General features: G+C 47.5%; 2 protein-coding genes across 2 annotated transcripts; one reads left to right on the top strand and one right to left on the bottom strand.

Moving 5' to 3' along the window:
• The first annotated feature begins 900 nt into the window (after positions 1-900).
• Positions 901-8,987, top strand: sh3bp1 (SH3-domain binding protein 1). The gene is made up of 18 exons (XM_029134984.3): positions 901-1,194; positions 2,673-2,715; positions 2,935-3,039; positions 3,112-3,188; positions 4,133-4,244; positions 4,445-4,521; positions 4,648-4,735; positions 4,813-4,881; positions 4,968-5,058; positions 5,145-5,281; positions 5,385-5,496; positions 5,675-5,756; positions 5,837-5,917; positions 6,266-6,379; positions 6,474-6,571; positions 6,878-7,049; positions 7,137-7,453; positions 8,241-8,987. The coding sequence occupies exons 1-18, from the start codon at positions 1,145-1,147 to the stop codon at positions 8,678-8,680; spliced, it is 2,265 nt and encodes a 754-aa protein (XP_028990817.1). The 5' UTR covers positions 901-1,144; the 3' UTR covers positions 8,681-8,987.
• A 164-nt stretch (positions 8,988-9,151) lies between these two features.
• Positions 9,152-16,532, bottom strand: cdc42ep1a (CDC42 effector protein (Rho GTPase binding) 1a). Its single transcript, XM_029135007.3, has 4 exons — positions 16,323-16,532; positions 13,363-13,465; positions 11,287-12,098; positions 9,152-10,613 (listed from the first exon to the last, which is right to left on the bottom strand). The coding sequence occupies exons 3-4, from the start codon at positions 11,756-11,758 to the stop codon at positions 9,904-9,906; spliced, it is 1,182 nt and encodes a 393-aa protein (XP_028990840.1). The 5' UTR covers positions 11,759-12,098; positions 13,363-13,465; positions 16,323-16,532; the 3' UTR covers positions 9,152-9,903.
• Positions 16,533-16,966: the final 434 nt, after the last annotated feature.

Raw genomic sequence — 16,966 nt, 5'->3', positions numbered from 1 at the left:
GATCAGCCACCAATACTCTGGCTTTGGAGTCACAGCTAAGCAAACATCCAATCACTTCATATATTATGATTCTAATAGAGCATCAATATGCAGCAATTATAGTGTATATTTACTCAAGAAAAGTGTACAACTATAACATTCACAGCTGTTAGAAATGTATACTTTCCTCTGGTCAAACGGTTTTAAATAAAGCCTGTAGATGGCAGTATTTAACTTGTAATGTTTTGCAGCCAAGCGAGTTTCTATTTAGTCCAGTTTCACTGCAAAACAATTAGAACCACCCAGTTTTTACTTATATCAGACATACAGCAGAGGTAGACGGTGGTTATCTAACTCACCTCCTCACTCCTCATGACCAAATGTCAGAGTCTCTAAAAAGTACATTACCCTCAATTCATGAGTGAGCATCATAAATATATTCTGTGCTAGTATTTGTAGAAAATAAATCCAGCTTTTAAACAAGAAGGTACAAATTACAAAACCAGAACCAAAAGGAAAGTCAATATTGGAATTATAAGAAAGTCTTAAGCAAAACATTGGATCCACAAAATAACATTCAGACTGACCTGCTAGAAAAAAGCACAGTTTTAGCCAGAATGATAGTTTCCTCTTTTGGCCTTTTCACATCCTTTTTAATTTTTTAGCATTTACAGAAGCATGGACTAACCCCAGCAAACCTCAGGATATTTAACAGGGTTGCATCATTCTCATGACTGACAGGTTCCACAGCCCACAAGAGCTGATTCTGCACATGTCTTGCTTCCACCCAAAGTTAATCCACTCACACACGTGTCAACCCGGAGTATGAACGTATAAATAGTAAAGTTTTTCCAACGAGTTCATTCTTCTCTATGAATGCACGCAGACTCGAATCCTAGTGTGACAGTCGGACCCGAGGTCTCTTCCTCCTCAGAGCTGTGACTTCCTCATTGGCCGACGCGTGTTAGATGTGACTTACGAGCACCCTCCTAAAACAAGAACGAAAACCGGCGGCCAAAACAGGCACGCAGAAACGCACAGAGGCACCGGCTGCAGATGAGGCATCGCCAGCGACTCCGTTAGCGCCTGGGGAGCCAAATAACCTGAGGGGGAACGAGCAGGACGGGCCCAGAAGAAGAGAGGCTGGTCGGGCTCCACTGCCAGCATGCTGCGACAGTCCCTGAGCATCCTGAAGCAGCTCAGCTCTGCAGCGAGGTAAGCACTTCGATGCGTTCATATCTGTGAAAAGGCTTTCACACACACCATGTCTAAATAGCAGAGCTGCGATGCACCGGTGCAAAAAAATGTTTGTCTCAAGGTCAAGTTCAAAGCTGTAGGCCGTTTACTACATGTTAATACTTAGTGTCATTATGAAAAGTAGGTTCATCTAAAGAAGCTAAATTCAGCATCAGATGCTCCAAAACAAGTGTTCATAAACAAGGTTTTTGACTTAAAGGTGTTTGACCTGTACTTTATGTTGGTTTTGCCCAATATTTTCATTTTGTTTTAATCTTAGCGTTGATCAGAAATCCCAGTAGCCTAATGTTCAGCTTTCCCTCGGTTGCAGTTATCTGCTACAGTTTACTGTTCTGCTTTGAGGAAATGCTGATTTCTGCTTTGGTTTCCATGTTCTCAATTTCACTATTACAAACACAATGTGTGTAAAGCGGGAATGCAATAGTTGCTTGTTCCTCTTGAAAGTGACACAAGCTGCTTGGGCTTCTGAGGTGAACCTTCGAGCCCTCCTGCATGCGCTCTGCTGCTTTTGGTTTGGGGAAGCATAAGTATATGTTTAATTGTAACCAAGCCTTGCACCTGAGCCCTGTCTGATGCTCTTGCTGCAGATCTGCATGTGTGTGTGCGTGCGTGCTCTTTTGACACATTCTGGTTTAATCACAAACCTACACAGCGTGCAGCTGCAGCAGCACAGCGAGAGCTCCTGCACTTCACCTAGTTTTCAGTTGGTTTCAGCAGGGTGACAGATCTAAAAACACACACATGCACGCACACACACACACACACACACACACACACACACACACACACACACACACACACACACACACACACACACACACACACACACACTAATAGATGTATGCATCAATAGCAGAAGAGTTCACCACTGACTGTGGGTGACAATATATTGTCACCAGTTCTAAGGAAACACTGAGTGGGTAGATTCACCTTTTTGCCTTTAGGCTTTTTAACTAAAGGCAGAATTACTTTTACCTTATATGGATTATAAGGTTTTTTTCTTGCTTCGGGACAAGAAAGTCGAAATGAAAGCCAGCGGTAGAAGTAAAAGGAACCGGCGTGTGATTCAAGCTCGCTGGGGATTTCTCCTGTGTGTTGTGAAACATCAGATGTCAGGTTCACTGGAGGGAGGAAGAGGCTCCACCTTGAAGGTGCTGAAGCTCATCTGACCTCTTTGCAACTGGGTGTGGCTTCCTTTCCTGTGAACGTGAGGATGTTATGAAGGCGTAGTGTATTTAGCTGCATGTTGTTGTAAATTTACCTCCGGAATGACCCCAAACCCTTGTTAATTGGCCATAACGAAGCTTTAATGCAGCTTCATGGCACAAGGGGAGGACGTCAAACTATACGTGAACCCACAACTTCACCCAGTTAAAAAATCTAGTGTTCAATTAATATTTAATTTTGTATTAATTGCTGTGGAACTTACTCTACAGGTCACAAGATGCCACTGAGCTTTTACATGAGGACCTGGTTTTGGTGAGAAAAGACAAAAAGTTTTATACCCACACTTTCAAACTTATTGAAATAAAATTTTAAGAAATGTTTTTTATAGCTTGGTCCAATACTTTGTTGTATCACAAGCTTCACACCAGTATATATTTCAGATCCTATCATGAAAAATGTCTTTTTGCACAACTGATTCATCAGTCGTCACGTGTTAAGTGAAAACCCCTCTGAATCCTCCGCTGAGTGCAGGTGGAGCAGCGGGTGGAGCCGACCAAAAAGGCGGCGCAGGTCCTCCACAAGAAGCTGCTGGGCTGCATGCAGAGCCAGCCGGGGCTGGAGGCCGAGAGGCGCATGGTACTAAGCGGCTCCGTCCGCCTTCGCTCAGGGCGTGTGACGTGTTACTAAAAGGCGTTTCCCTCTGCACAGAAAAAGCTCCCGCTGATGCTGCTGTCTGTCAGCATGGCAGAAAGCTTCAAGGACTTCGATGCAGAGTCTTCCATCAGGTGACGGCTCTGTTCCATCTCTTTTAGTGATTACAGCTCTTGCCCATTGCTCACACACTAAAAGTGACTGTTTTGACCAGAACCTCAATACTTAAACTTTTTGTAGCACAGTGTTAAACACAGCGTAACCACAGCTTAAACACGTTGGTAGAGCATTGGTCTGGGGTGGGGAGGTTCCCAGGTTCAAGCCCACCAGAGCACCAATGTGTCCTTGAGTAAAAGGGGAGGGGGGGTAGAAGACGGGACCCATTAGGCCCCCCACCACACACACACACACACACACACACACACACACACACACACACACACACACACACACACACACACACACACACGCGTCATTGTTTCTTCTTTACCTTTAGTTGCTAAATTTCTGTAAAAATGTTTTTTGTGTGAAAACTATATTGTTTGATTACTGTAGAAATGATTTGTTTGATTTTTTTTGTCTAAGCAAATTACAATTCAAAATGGAAACACAAATACTGAAGTGTTTTATATTAGGCCCATCAGTGTGTTGCTGGTGATATGAAAGGCTCACTCAAATGGCATTCAAAGGTTTTCTTGCCAAAATTTCATCTTTAGAAAGGAGTGTTAAGTTCTGATTGCAGTTTCATTTTGGTAACGATGTGAGTGGTTAATGTCCCAAGTGCTGGTGCCAGAATCAGAATCAGAATCAGAATCAGAAATAGCTTTACTCGCCAGGTTTGCACACGGCAACCAAGGAATTATATGTGTGATTTGCTCGTGTGTACAGTTTAGACATAATGGGTCGAATTCTGCAAAAATTGTGTAAGCAATAGGCAAAAACTGTACAATTAGCATATTAATTTTAGATGCTGACCACAATAGTTGATTCTCCTACAGGGCTTTAAATAGAATTGTCTTTCATAGCTTTGTGAAATCCGGTTGAACAAATGGATTAATCCTGTGCCTGTGCGTCGCAGGCGAGTCCTGGAGATGTGCTGCTTCATGGAGAAGATGCTGGCGAACATGCTGGCAGACTTTGAAATGAAACTAGAGAAGGAGGTTCTGGAGCCACTCAACAAGCTCAGTGAGGTGAAGGTCTGACCACAACGTCTAATAATACATGGAAACAAAGGGGTTCTTTATATAATATAAGCAGATTAGAAGTCACAATGAAAAAGAAAGAATCATAAGAATCATGCAAAGGATTTATTACAAAATTCGCGATCTATTTACATTTGTCAAATTTCAGGCACATATGTTTATGAACAATTGTTTGTGTTTTATTCTAGGATGATTTACCAGAGATTCTCAGAAATAAAAAGCAGTTTGCAAAGCTCACCACGGACTGGAACAACGCAAGAGCCAAGTGGGTCACACGGCTTGAGCCCCAGACATGGACTCACCAGTAAATGTGTTCTTACCGTGTGTGTGTGTGTGTGTGTGTGTGTGTGTGTGTGTGTGTGTGTGTGTGTGTGTGTGTGTGTGGGGACAGGAGCCAGGCCAGCACTGGTCCTCAGGCCAAGCAAGATGGTCTCAGGGAGGAGGTGGAAGAGGCCTGGAGGAAGTTGGAGAGCATCAAGGTACCAGTGTTTTGTCTTCCTGTGTGTCCTTTGATTAGTCCCTGAGTCCTGATGCCTGACCCTCTGTGTCCCTGTAGGACCAGTACTCTGCAGACCTGTATCACTTTGCCACCAAAGAAGACGACTACGCCAACTACTTCATCCGCGTGAGTTGCAGTTGAGCGCAAACTGGAGCAGCGGTGTGACCGGCGGTTGCTTAACATATCACCCCTGCTCGTCCGTCCATGTATAGCTGCTCGAGCTACAAGCAGAATACCACAATCACTCCCACCAGTTCCTGGAGAAAAACATCAGCGAGCTCAAAGAGAATCACAGTCAGAAAGGTGAACTTTGTTCGCGCCAGTCGATGCACTTCGTTTCCTGTATTCGCGCCGCGGTTTTCACTTATGGGCTGTTCTTGATCTTGCAGGTCACGCGCTGAGCCTCTCCAGTCAGAAGGTCTACAGGGAGCCCCTGCACGCTCACCTGTCTCAGAGCAACAGGGAGATCGCTGCACCCATCCAGGAGTGCATTCACATGCTGCTGAAGACGGGCATGCGGGAGGAGGTGGGTCATGATGTCATGAGGGGATGTGTAGAAGACGCTGAGTCAGGTTAGGCCTCGTGCACTGAGATCATCGTTCCCCCTCCTCCTCTCTCTCGCCGTCAAGGGCCTGTTTCGTCTCACGGCGGCAGCGTCGGTGGTGAAGAGGCTGAAAACGTGTTTGGATCAGGGAACAGTCGAACACGGCGACTTCAGCATGGACCCCCACGCTGTGGCTGGTGAGGATGCGTCTGTTCATGCGTGACTTCAGCTGCGACACTTCCTGTTTTGCCTTTTTTTGAAGCACAGGCTTTGTTGCTGTTTATAGCTGTTGTTCTTATGTCAGATACGTCATTAGCGATTATTATTTACGAGATTATTGTTATCAACCTGTGAGAGGTATATGTATAATTACAGGAGCCCTGAAGTGTTACCTGCGAGAGCTTCCTGAACCTCTGATGACCTTTGAACTCTACAGTGAGTGGTTTAAAGCAGCAGGGTGTGTATATTAATGGTCTAAGTACGTCTCATCGCCGCTGCTGTTATGAGTCTGTCTGAGTCCGACTCATCATTAAACAGGGAAAAGGACATGACAGAGAAGCTGGAGCAGTTCAGAGCACTACTGAAGAGGCTCCCGCCTGAGAACTACAACAACCTCAGGTGTGTGTGTGTGTGTGTGTGTGTGTGTGTGTGTATGTGTGTGTGTGTGTGTGTGTGTGTGTGTGTGTGTGTGTGTGTTCACTGAGCCGTTGGCTGACTTTAGAGAACGTTGTTCAGGGATCCTGTTTCCTTGCAGCTGTGTGGCTAAAACAAATGTATCTGATCAGCATCTTTTGAATGAACTGAGGAATGCAAGATGGCGGACCTGCAAGGCATTCTGGGACCACAGTATTTTGGAAGCAGTCCATCACTTATAGAGCCTCACACACCCCCACTCACACACGGGGACCCCCTGGAATCAAACTCAGGGCCTTCACGTGCCTCCTCTCCACCTCTGTCTGCCGGCAGGTACCTGATCCAGTTCTTGTCTCTGCTGTCGGAACAACAGGCTGTGAACAAGATGACACCCAGCAACATCGCCATTGTCCTGGGGCCCAACCTGCTCTGGCCTCGAGCTGAAGGGTGCGTAACCGCCCCGCTGTGTGACCCAACGCCTTCCTCCACCTGCTCCAGCAGCTTGGACCACAGCTTAAATCCGCGTCTCTGCCTCTTTTAGCGAAGCCGCTCTGCTCGACATGGCGTCTGCTTCTTCGGTCCAAGTGGTCACGGTGATCGAGCCCCTCATTCAGCACTGCTCCAGCCTCTTCCCCGAAGGTACACGAACATCTGTGTCAGGGTATCAGCTGTATTTCAGCAATTGTGGCCTGACGCAGACGGCTGAGGACACTTTGAAGGTGAATGGAGGCAAATAAAACTAAGAGTCGGAGCCACTGTTGTGCACAGGAAATGCTGCACCTGCATCTGCAGACGCCCGTGTGTGTGTCTGTGAACTGTGCTGGTGAAAATAGACTCAGCTTAGTCGTTTTTTACATCACAACCAGACAAAACAAGGCCGTAATGGCTTTGGATGTTCCTTCAGCGGTGCTGCCCTCTATTTACTGTCCCATTTCTTTGGACCAGCCGTGTCCTTTGACGTCCAGGACCTACCTGCCGTTCCAGATGTGCCGCTGCCTTCTCCCATTTCCCAAGCTCCGATCCCAGAAAAGGAGCCTCTGAGCAGAACAGCCTCCTCCTCTTCATCCACGTCCTCCTCGTGCGCCTCTTTTCACCTCCCTCTCTCCAAGACGAGCAGGTAGCGCTCTGCGAGGGCAAATCTCGCGCCAGCTGTAGTGCTTTTACAGCAGGAAGGATTGAACCTGCCGCGTTTCTTTTTCGTCAGCACGGCTTCTCTGGACAGCGCCGGCTTCTTCCTGGTGAAGTCTGGCTCCGTGAGCCGCAGCGGCACCACCACCTGGGGCAGCCCCGTGTCCGAGGCGGCGCCACCGACGCCTCCCTCCTCCTCGGCGCCGATCCCCGACGCTTCCGCTGCCGGCGGCTCAGCAACAAACCAGGTGCCGGTTCCTCCTCCCAGAGGGACCACTGCCAACAGGAGTCCCGTCCAGAAGCAGAGCTCGGACCAGTCCCAGCTGGAGCCCATTCTGGAAGCGCCTCCGGAATCTCCCAAGGCACTAGTGATGATCAACTCACCGTATAAACGTAAGTCAGTGTGACTAAGAGCAAATAGCTGTGAGGAAACACGCTGGAATGAAGCTATTGAGCCATGCAGGAACTTTTTAGTTCCATAACAAGTCACATAAAACTAACCACAAAAATATATTAACCACATTCATGGGTGTGTTCACACATCAGCGTCAGGATTACGGTGATCATGTAGTGAGTCTGGTTACTTTTATTATTTTTCATTGTAATGTAATGTAATTTCACTGCTTTCTTACTTCGACTTCTCAAAGTGGGGTCTAAATGTGCCACACTCATTGTAACAACCAGGAAGTGCACAGGAAACAGGAAGACTCTCACCACTGACCAAAATATCCATCGCTAGCGTTTTACGTCACCTCTATAACCGTCACACGGTCAGAGGCTCCTACAAGTTCTAACTGCTAGCGGTGAAGCCAAAGATCCAGAAGCAGGGTGCATGTGATGCTGCATCCACCGCCACACTTTTATGTCTTTGGGGACAAAAGAGTATTTAAAAGCAACAATACAGATCATAATCACAAAGCAGTGATCTAATGAAAATCAAAGAGATCGAGAAGCTACTTGATGTGACGCAAGACTTTGTTTATCTTAGCTTCCTGTCATGTCACATAGAACTAGTAGTTTTTCATGATGCAACAATGGAGAACCTTTACAATATCTGTTGCAGTTTTGAGCATTGGAAGTAATATTTTTACAGTTTGATTTCAGTTGCCCAGTGAAATGTCTATATTTTTAGGTGGCTCTTTCTAATCTGATCACTTCTTCTTTTTCTTCCCTTTTACAGCCAAAAGAACCTTCCCTCTGAACAAAAGCCACGAGCCGGTGACGGTTCAGTACTCCAAACCCAGAGCCCCCCTGCCCCCCAAGCTCCAGGCCCCCCCCCGGCCCCCCGCCGCCCCAGTGGACGCCGACACTGTGACGCAGCCCACGCCTGCGACCCAGCAGACGCCTGCGACCCAGCCCACGCCTGCGACCCAGCAGACGCCTGCGACCCAGCCCACGCCTGCGACCCAGCAGACGCCTGCGACCCAGCCCACGCCTGCGACCCAGCAGACGCCTGCGACCCAGCAGACGCCTGCGACCCAGCCCACGCCTGCGCCTCGGGGGCAGGCGGCCATCGTCAAAAAGCCTCCGCCCAAAAAACCCGGAGTAAGAGCCCCCAAATGCCCCCCCCCACTGCCGCCGCCGTCACAGGCCAAAGAGGTGTCCACGTTAGCACAATGAAGACACAACCTATGACGAACTCCTGAACTCCTTCTCAGCTACAGCTCTTCGACCGTGCAGATGCCTGGTTGGTTGTTGATGATAACACTGTTTTATATTGTTTATGAACAACCCTATTCTTGCATTGGTCAGTCTGATAAATCTTTGCCTGCTTCACTTACTTACTTTGGGTTTATCTATGTTTTCATAACCAGTATTACCTATTTATTTGCTTAAGGTTTGGATTATTTACGGTATATATTTCCCAGTATGCTAAATATATTTTGGTAAAAGAAATACTGTAAATAAAATTAATGATTCTACAACATTCTTTTCAATAGTTTTTTGGTATCAAGATGACAATAAAACACTTAATCCATTACTGTAATTATGTTAAGGGACTTAGTGGGAATAGACACAACTGAGTTCAGTTTAGATTTTCTAGGGGTGAAACATCAATCTCAGATGTTAAACATGACATATAATTGTATATAAAGGCATATTCAACATGTTTATTGCCAGTTTATAGCGTCATAGTACAGTATATGGGGTTTACTGACTGCAGCATATGGATGTGAATTGCACTATGTTCTGTAGGTGCTCATGTTTATAGGAGGTCATTTGATCTTTAGTTGTATAAAAGTACATATTTTTATAAAAAGCAATATAGGAGTTGGACTTCATAATTATAAAAGGTGCAAATGAGTATCTATGTAGGTCTGCGGCACAAAACGTACACTTACATGGTTCAGGCTTTAGTTGCATCTAACACATACCATTCTTCACTTGTCATATTCCCTCGGTTCACGTGGTTCAGTAACTGAGACATTAGCATTTCGCAGGCTTCTCTGATGCTTCGCCTGCAGGTCTCCCGGTGAAGCCCTTCCCCTCCTCCTTCTTGGTAGCGTATTCCTGAGTGAAACGTTTACAACGGATCCCGAACGGTCGTCAAAGTGAAGCACTTGCCCCGAACACTCCCGTCCACGTTCCACTTTCCTCTTCGCTTCAGTTCGCTGGGAAAAAAGAAACCTGTCTCCTTTTCTGAGCTGAGCTTGGAAACTAGCAGCGTTAGGTCAAACTGTACATCCTTGAAACATGGCGTATTAAAGAGTCCAATAGTGAGACTAGTGGGTCCGTGGTGTAGTGTTCACGGCCACTCTGTCAACAGAGCCGCCCACTGAAGCCATAATGCAGGTAAAATCAATCATACATCAGAGAAAGACTCGTTTAGTTTAGTGTGAAGCTCAGACTTTGATTTCATCCTCGTCGTCCATGTAGCTGTAGGACATTTTCTTCTTCTGGTTGATGATCAACATCTCTGCCTCCGTTCTGCTCGGTTCCTTCGGCAGCCTGACGCCGTAGTGGCGCGCGAGCACCTCCGTAGCGCTCTGGAACCGCTCGCTCTCTATCCCCGGCCCCGGCCGAACCCTGTCCGGCGATCCCATCAGCACGTCGGGGACTTTGACGGACAGGCCGTTCATCTCCGTCACGCTCCCCTCGTCCTCCTCCCATTCAGCGGCCTGCGGGCTCTTCCTGCCCACGCAGTCCTCCCTCAGCAGGGAATCCACGTATGAGATGGTCGCTGAGTCCATCTCCGAGCCCTCGTTGGTGAAGCCGCAGGCCGACCCCACGTCCTCGCCCTCCCAGGCGGTGCCGTGCTCCTCCGGGTGTCCGTCAATCAGGCCGAACACCTCGCTCATGAGAGAGGGGCCGAGGTCAAAGGTGAAGGTGTCCAGGGACGTGAGGGAGGGCAGGGAGTCGGAGTAGGTCGTGGTGGTGTGCTTGGAGGCGCAGCCGACAACGGGGGCGGAGCAGGTGGATAAGACGGCGTCGCTGGGGTCGGTCAGGGAGCCTCGGTGGATGTTAGGGGAGCAGGAGGCGGGGAGGGAGATGGAGGGCTGCTGGCGCTCGGAGCGGGAGAGGCGAGGCAGAGTCACGAACCCGGAATCCAGACCTGAGAAGAAGACACTGACTCAGTTGAGAAGTTCACTCTTTCTGACATTATTGACATCTTGCTAATGTAAATCCGCCAGCAGGGGGCAGCGTCAGCCCGTCTGACAACATCCCGCTGATGCGAAAAATGAGGCATCTGCATGATGACAACTCAACTAACCTCCCTGCTGAGATGATCCAAACGGGCTGAGGCTTTTCATTCCAACTAATTAAAAAATAACATTTCATAATGTACCCTGTTAATAATGTATCCTGTGTACTTATCTAAACTGCATTTCAGGAAATGCCAACCCTCTGTTGTGTCCAATTAAATAATCAAAACAAACATCTTGAGAGAATGTCATTCTGTGGATATCGTCTCATTGCTTCATGCTCAGACGCAGTCGTACGCTGTCGAGCCAAGTGTTGAGGACATGTGGGGCAAAGCTGTCCTCAGATCACAGGGTGGGACCGATACTACATACGGCTGCAGTTTCCCTTGTGTCACTCAGTAACTTATTTGACCTTTGTGTTTAACGTTATTTAGTACATGTGAAAGTTAATCAAGAGGGAAAAAGTTAAGGTCAAATTTCATATTTGGTCTCATATTGTAAAAAATCAAGAGAATTTTATTCTCCTATTTCTAGGAGAGTAATAAAAAGGCATTGGATTCTATTTATGAGGACAGAACTCACCATAGGAGCTTTTCTTCTCCTCTGGTGTAGTCTGAGAACTGGGGAAGAGGACTTTGACGGTGGGACTCCCGTTGGACATGTCCACATCCAGCCTGGGAAGCGAGATGGCGTTTTTAATGATGGGAGAAACCGGCGGCGGCGGCGGCGACAGGTCCCTGGAGCCCTCCCTCGGGCGGCTGTCGGAGCCCCTTCGGATCTGACGCAGCGTCCTGGAGAAGAACGCCCCGATCTTGCTGTCGGGGCCGGAGGCGGAGTCGCTTTCGTCCTGGCCCCCGTTGGCCGTGCCCCCGTGGTTGCTGAGGAAGGAGGTGTCCCCGAACACGTCCCCGCCGCGGCCCACGTGCATGGTGTGTCGGAAGTCTCCCAGCGGCGGGCTGATCATGTCCGCCGTGAGCTCGCCCCTCAAGCGGCGCTTGCTGTGGGAGTGGGCGACGAGGCCTTTGAGGCCCGACAGCTTTTCCTGGAGATTCATGGTTCAAAAATCCACCTTCAAGTTGGTCTTGAAATGTCTGTAATGAGTATGAACGAGACCAAAACGCTAACTAAAACCCCTGAGTCCAACAGGCTACACGAGTCTGAAATGTTCTAAACGTTGTCTAGCTCTCTGGAGCTTGTTGTTGTGCATGACTGGCTGAATTAAACGGACGTGAATGGAGGCGAACGCTCCGCGCGCACGTTCCTGGAGGCTGCCGGGCCCGTTGGAGTGTGGTGGGGACGGCTGGCTTGCTCTGGGCTTTGGCTCAGTCCACATCAGCTCAGAAATAGGTCCAAGTCCAGCTGCAAGCGGTTCCGCGGTTGCACCATGGAACCATCTATCAAGAGTAAAAACAGAGAAATATGTCTATCTGTGCAACGCAGACAGGCCCGTGTTTGAATCTGAGCGGCGCTGAGAGGAATCAGTGGCATTTGTTATGATGTGGAAGTCGAGGCTCCGCTCGGCTTCTGATGCAGAGGCTTGGAGGACGCCGGGTTAAAACAATCGGCCGCTTTGGAGCCACGGTCACTTTTGTTTGTGCAGCAGATCAAAGTCTGCTTCTCGTCCCACAAAAGGAATGGCTCCATTTTGTTCAACGTGAAGGTACGCGAGGACACTGTTCTCACATTTGCATGAAAACAAATAAATAAATACATTTATTATTATAAATTGATCTCTTATTACTTTGTCTTAGTTCGAAGCAGACGCTTCATCATTTTATTTTCGTTTTGTTCAAAGTAAATAAGAATATTTCTGTCTCTAATATTGTTAAAGGAATCATGTAAAGCTTTTAGTTATACATCACAATATAAGTAATACAAAGTTCTATATTTGAGCTTGAATAGTTTTCAGACGGCCTCTCTGTTTTATCCCTGCCTTGACAGTAGCTTCCTGGATCTCCAGTAGTAATATTCTTATAGCACAAGGCTGACAAGGACCTCTGGTGCTGCTCCCCCCGTCTGGCTTCATTACTGCCCTGCTGAGCTTCACGGCGCGGGCATTGCGTCAGGTCCAAAGCAGCCCTTCTAATTTGCCCCCGACCGCAGACCCGGGCCCTCTGACCCCCCCCCCCTCCCTCAGGCTGGCGTTTAAAGCGAGGCATCTGGGAGGGAGGAAACGCGTCGCATACCAGCGCCGAGCGCGGCCACATCGGGGCTCGCGAGGAGATGCGATGGAGAATCTGAGCTCGAGGAGGTCTCAGCGACGGGCCGTCTGTCTGATTCAAACAACTCCCCTTTGACCCCGGCGTTAGACGAACAGGCCCCAGTTAACTGGCAACACACTCCATTACAGGAATCCACATGGAGCCATTAATTTGTGTGTGTTTACAGGAAGCTCTGGGGCTTTGTCTCCGTCTGTAATCTGTTAAAGACCTTTGACCACAGCTTAGAGGGGGTCTCTCACCATGGCTTATTTTACATGCACATATGCTCCCATCTAGCACTCCCCTCCACTTGTTCCTCTGATGCTGCACATACTGTAAAAAGGCCTCAACTCAACGCCACAATGACACAAACACTCTATTTTGAGTGGGCAGAGTATAAAAAATGCAGCGCTGTAATGACTGTATGAGTGTTGTACAGTGGTGAAGTACACGGCACCTCAACAGGGGAACTGGGATGCAGTCCGGATTATGGACTAATCCTCCATCTCCTCCGTTACCTCCAGCAGGGCGGCTAATTTCTGGTCCACTGGCTTTGCTTCCTAAGAAAAAGGACAACAGCATTTATAGGTAAGAGAATTAGATTCATTGGAAATAAAGCACGAGAAGAAGCCAAAAGTTTCCCCTCAACGTTTGAGTTATCCTGAATGTTCTTTTATTTATATTTACAGCTCCATCATTCCACCTGCATGGACATCCCTGAGTACCGATGGGGATTCTCTTCACTACTGTCAGTCTGTGATAAAAGGGGAGTTCTCTGCTCTCTGTGTGAAGTCGGGGGATTTCAGGGCCGTCGTACATCACAGACGGGCTCAATAAAACATTTCCATGTCACTGTGCTCAGTATGTTGCTTGAGGTGGCTTTGCTGGATATAAACCAGAGGAACCACAGTCTAATAGGAGCCGTGTGTGTGTGTGTGTGTGTGTGTGTGTGTGTGTGTGTGTGTGTGTGTGTGTGTGTGTGTGTGTGTGTGTGTGTGTGTGTGTGTGTGTGTGATATGAATGCATTCCTTAGCAGAGCATCAGTTGGTGGACTCCATCTCTCCATTACAACCATCAAACCTCCATCTTCTCAACCCCAGCGCTGATTGAAAGCACGTTTGGGTCTAAATGACCGGTTTTCACCCTTTCATTTTCTCGTCTCTTGTTTCTTCACGTTTTATTTCTCTTCTTGCTTCCATCAGGTCTTTATGTCTACTCTGGTTTTCCATTCTTGCCTCTCGTATCCATTTTCTTTGTTGGATTGACACGCTCACACTTGGGCCCCACTCACACATTATCCACTTTTGATGACTGTAGCTAAAACATATTGTGGCTTCTGCAGGTAGTCGGACAGAACCTCTCTCTCTCTCTCTCTCTCTCTCTCTCTCTCTCTCTCTCTCTCTCTCTCGTGGTCGCCCGCGTCCTTCACTCACTAACCCTCGCTAACCAGGTGAACAAACATACAAGATAAGGCCACATTTTTAGACTCGCCCTTTGACTTTGAATAACTTTCCGTCTGTGTCCAAGCAAAATACTGCTACACTTCCTCCTCAGCCAAGAAAACACTTTCATGCTTCGATAAATATCCATATACTCTCCGGCTCTCTGCTTCCTGCTTGGACTCAAACTTACAATCCCAATTTGGCCTCTTTGTTGCTCTCTCTCTCTCTGATGATATCTTTCCACTTTACTTGCGTTAAACTTTCTTCTTCTTACAGTATTTAATTCACATTTACCATTTTGCAGGTTCGTAAAGAAAGTTTAAATGTGGATTTTTTTGCTTTTGGTGCATGGATGAACTTTGGACTGCAGACCATGATCAAACCTAATTTTTAAAAAAGACTATCCAGAGTTGAGATGATCTTTCACCAAGTGAAAAGTTCACATACAGACCAACGCTGGAGAGCAGCCAGTTAACAAACAAAACGTGAACCTCTCCCTCCATTCAGAGGCAGATTCATGGTGGCCTGGCTGGTAACACAGTCATTCTCAAATGCTACACTACGTGAACCACAGTTTGCTCACGAGGGGAGAAGCTGTTGGGCTTGGTATAAATGGCTTGTTTGCACAGTTCACACTGCAAAGCCAGAAAGTCAGAGCGGTGAGAGACCACACGGCTGCATCACCTCCTGGTTGTTGACCTGCAATCGACCAACAGGCCGCTCTCTTCAGGATGTGGCTCCGAGTGTTGAACGAGACGAATGAGCTGTGACCATTTGGCCACGACGCGCCGCGATGGATACATTTTCCCGACTTTAACGTATGTAGCCTGTAAAAAAACAGCCCGGGAGCGTCAGGGTGTGAAAACAAATACAGTGGCTGGACTCGGAGCTTGCACCTTTGCAGCTGACCCTTTCCTGTTCGGTTGCGTCAATGACGCCCGGAGGTCCCTCTCTGTGGAATGTAGGAAAAAACACAGAGAACGTCTGCACCCGTTTACTTTACCAAGTACAGTGATGTACAGGGATGTAGGATACACATTAAATGCACGTGTCAATCATCTTACTCTGCGATGAGGTCATGTATCCATCGCTACATGAGGATTATTGGAGTCAATGGGTTTTTACTGATGGCTGTTGTTCCTGTTTGTTCACTGGTGGGCCGTCGTAGGTCAACATGCTCCTCTGGCAACGTGTGTGTGTGTGTGTGTGTGTGTGTGTGTGTGTGTGTGTGTGTGTGTGTGTGTGTGTGTGTGTGTGTGTGAGACAGGTTGCCCCCCCCCATCACCGTGCCCCCCTGTTTGTCCAGTCATTAAAACCCTTGGAGGCCACTTCACGTGTCATGTTTCACAGACTTAGTTTACATCTCGGTCGCTCCAGCCACATGTATAAAATTGATAGGTCACGTCATGTAACGGCGGTAATTACAAGGCAGCATGATAAAAACCAAAGCGCTGCCAGAGTTTGCTCAGACCAAGGTTGCAGTGGAGAAACGGTAATGATATACTGCTGCTGCTGCTGAATATAAAAATGTTGAAGAATGGACTGAGTTTCAGACAAAGAAAAAAAAAAAACACTGGTCCTATAAAAACTGTGTCTGACCTCAGATCTTGGTGGAACTGCCTTATCTGAGGCTAAACTTCATGTTCGCTTTCGTTCTTTACTCAGCAGGGGGTCCATTGACTTATTAATTTTAGCTAATGATTAATCATAATGGCATGTAACAATTACGTCAACGTGCAGCATAGTGGAGGATACTGTACAAAACTCCAGACACAAGACACCAACAAACATCTTTGGATTTTATAATACATACGAACAATAACAAACTAACTACAGACACTTAAAGTGTCTAAATTACTGTTATATTGCCATCACTTGTCCACATCTCTATCACAATTACAGGCTCGTTGTGTTGTTTGCGGTACCAAAAAAAATGAATTGTAGTTATTCTATGTAAGAAATGAACAGAACTTACTTGTTTCAGGCAACTGCCCCACGACGAAAACAAGACTGGTTGCGTCCACTCCAGCTACTTTTCCAGCAGAACTTCCTTTCGGGTCGGAGCGGTCCGAGCGAGCCGCTGCAGCCGCCGAACTGTCCCCGTGGTGCGCTGGGTGTGCGGAGCGGCGCCGCGCGGAGGATGAGGAAGGGGCGGGGCCGTGGGTCAAATACCGACGCAACCGCCACAGGACCGCACCACGCACTCCCACACTGCGTCATGGCTGACACCTCAGGGTGATGTCTCTACAGCAAGGCGATCACAGGCAATGAGTTCGCATTCGTCATACACAGCGTCATATTCGTTCATCAGCTGTTACCACTTCATCGTAACACGTCTGGAGGTGAATATTCTATATACTGCATTATTCATCGGCCAAAATAAACCAGCTAGCATCCAGTATATTGTTGCTATATTCATCATATGTGGGTTTGTGAAATTCAACAATCCCAAACATGGCAACCAGTATTTGTCAAGCATTCATGCTAGCTTTAATCAGCTGAGTATCTGATGACATGAAATAAAGGGAAACACATATTTATGAAATAGTTTCAGTGGGACTTTATTTACTGTACTTTGATGTGACTCACTTTAAACCTGACAATGACAATGACAATGAT

The sequence above is a fragment of the Betta splendens genome, chromosome 19, assembly GCF_900634795.4.
Source record: "Betta splendens chromosome 19, fBetSpl5.4, whole genome shotgun sequence".
Classification (NCBI taxonomy): Eukaryota; Metazoa; Chordata; class Actinopteri; order Anabantiformes; family Osphronemidae; genus Betta; species Betta splendens.
Note: the sequence above shows the minus strand (reverse complement) of the source record. Positions and strands in the feature narration are given on the sequence as shown.

Coding starts and splice junctions, on each gene's coding strand:
- sh3bp1 (XM_029134984.3), top strand. CDS start 1,145: ATGCTGCGACAGTCCCTGAGCATCCTGAAGCAGCTCAGCTCTGCAGCG. Junction 4,522..4,647: donor TGGAACAACGCAAGAGCCAA/GTGGGTCACACG, acceptor GTGTGGGGACAG/GAGCCAGGCCAGCACTGGTC. Junction 6,380..6,473: donor CTCTGGCCTCGAGCTGAAGG/GTGCGTAACCGC, acceptor TGCCTCTTTTAG/CGAAGCCGCTCTGCTCGACA.
- cdc42ep1a (XM_029135007.3), bottom strand. CDS start 11,758: ATGAATCTCCAGGAAAAGCTGTCGGGCCTCAAAGGCCTCGTCGCCCAC. Junction 10,614..11,286: donor GGAGAAGAAAAGCTCCTATG/GTGAGTTCTGTC, acceptor TCTTCTTCTCAG/GTCTGGATTCCGGGTTCGTG.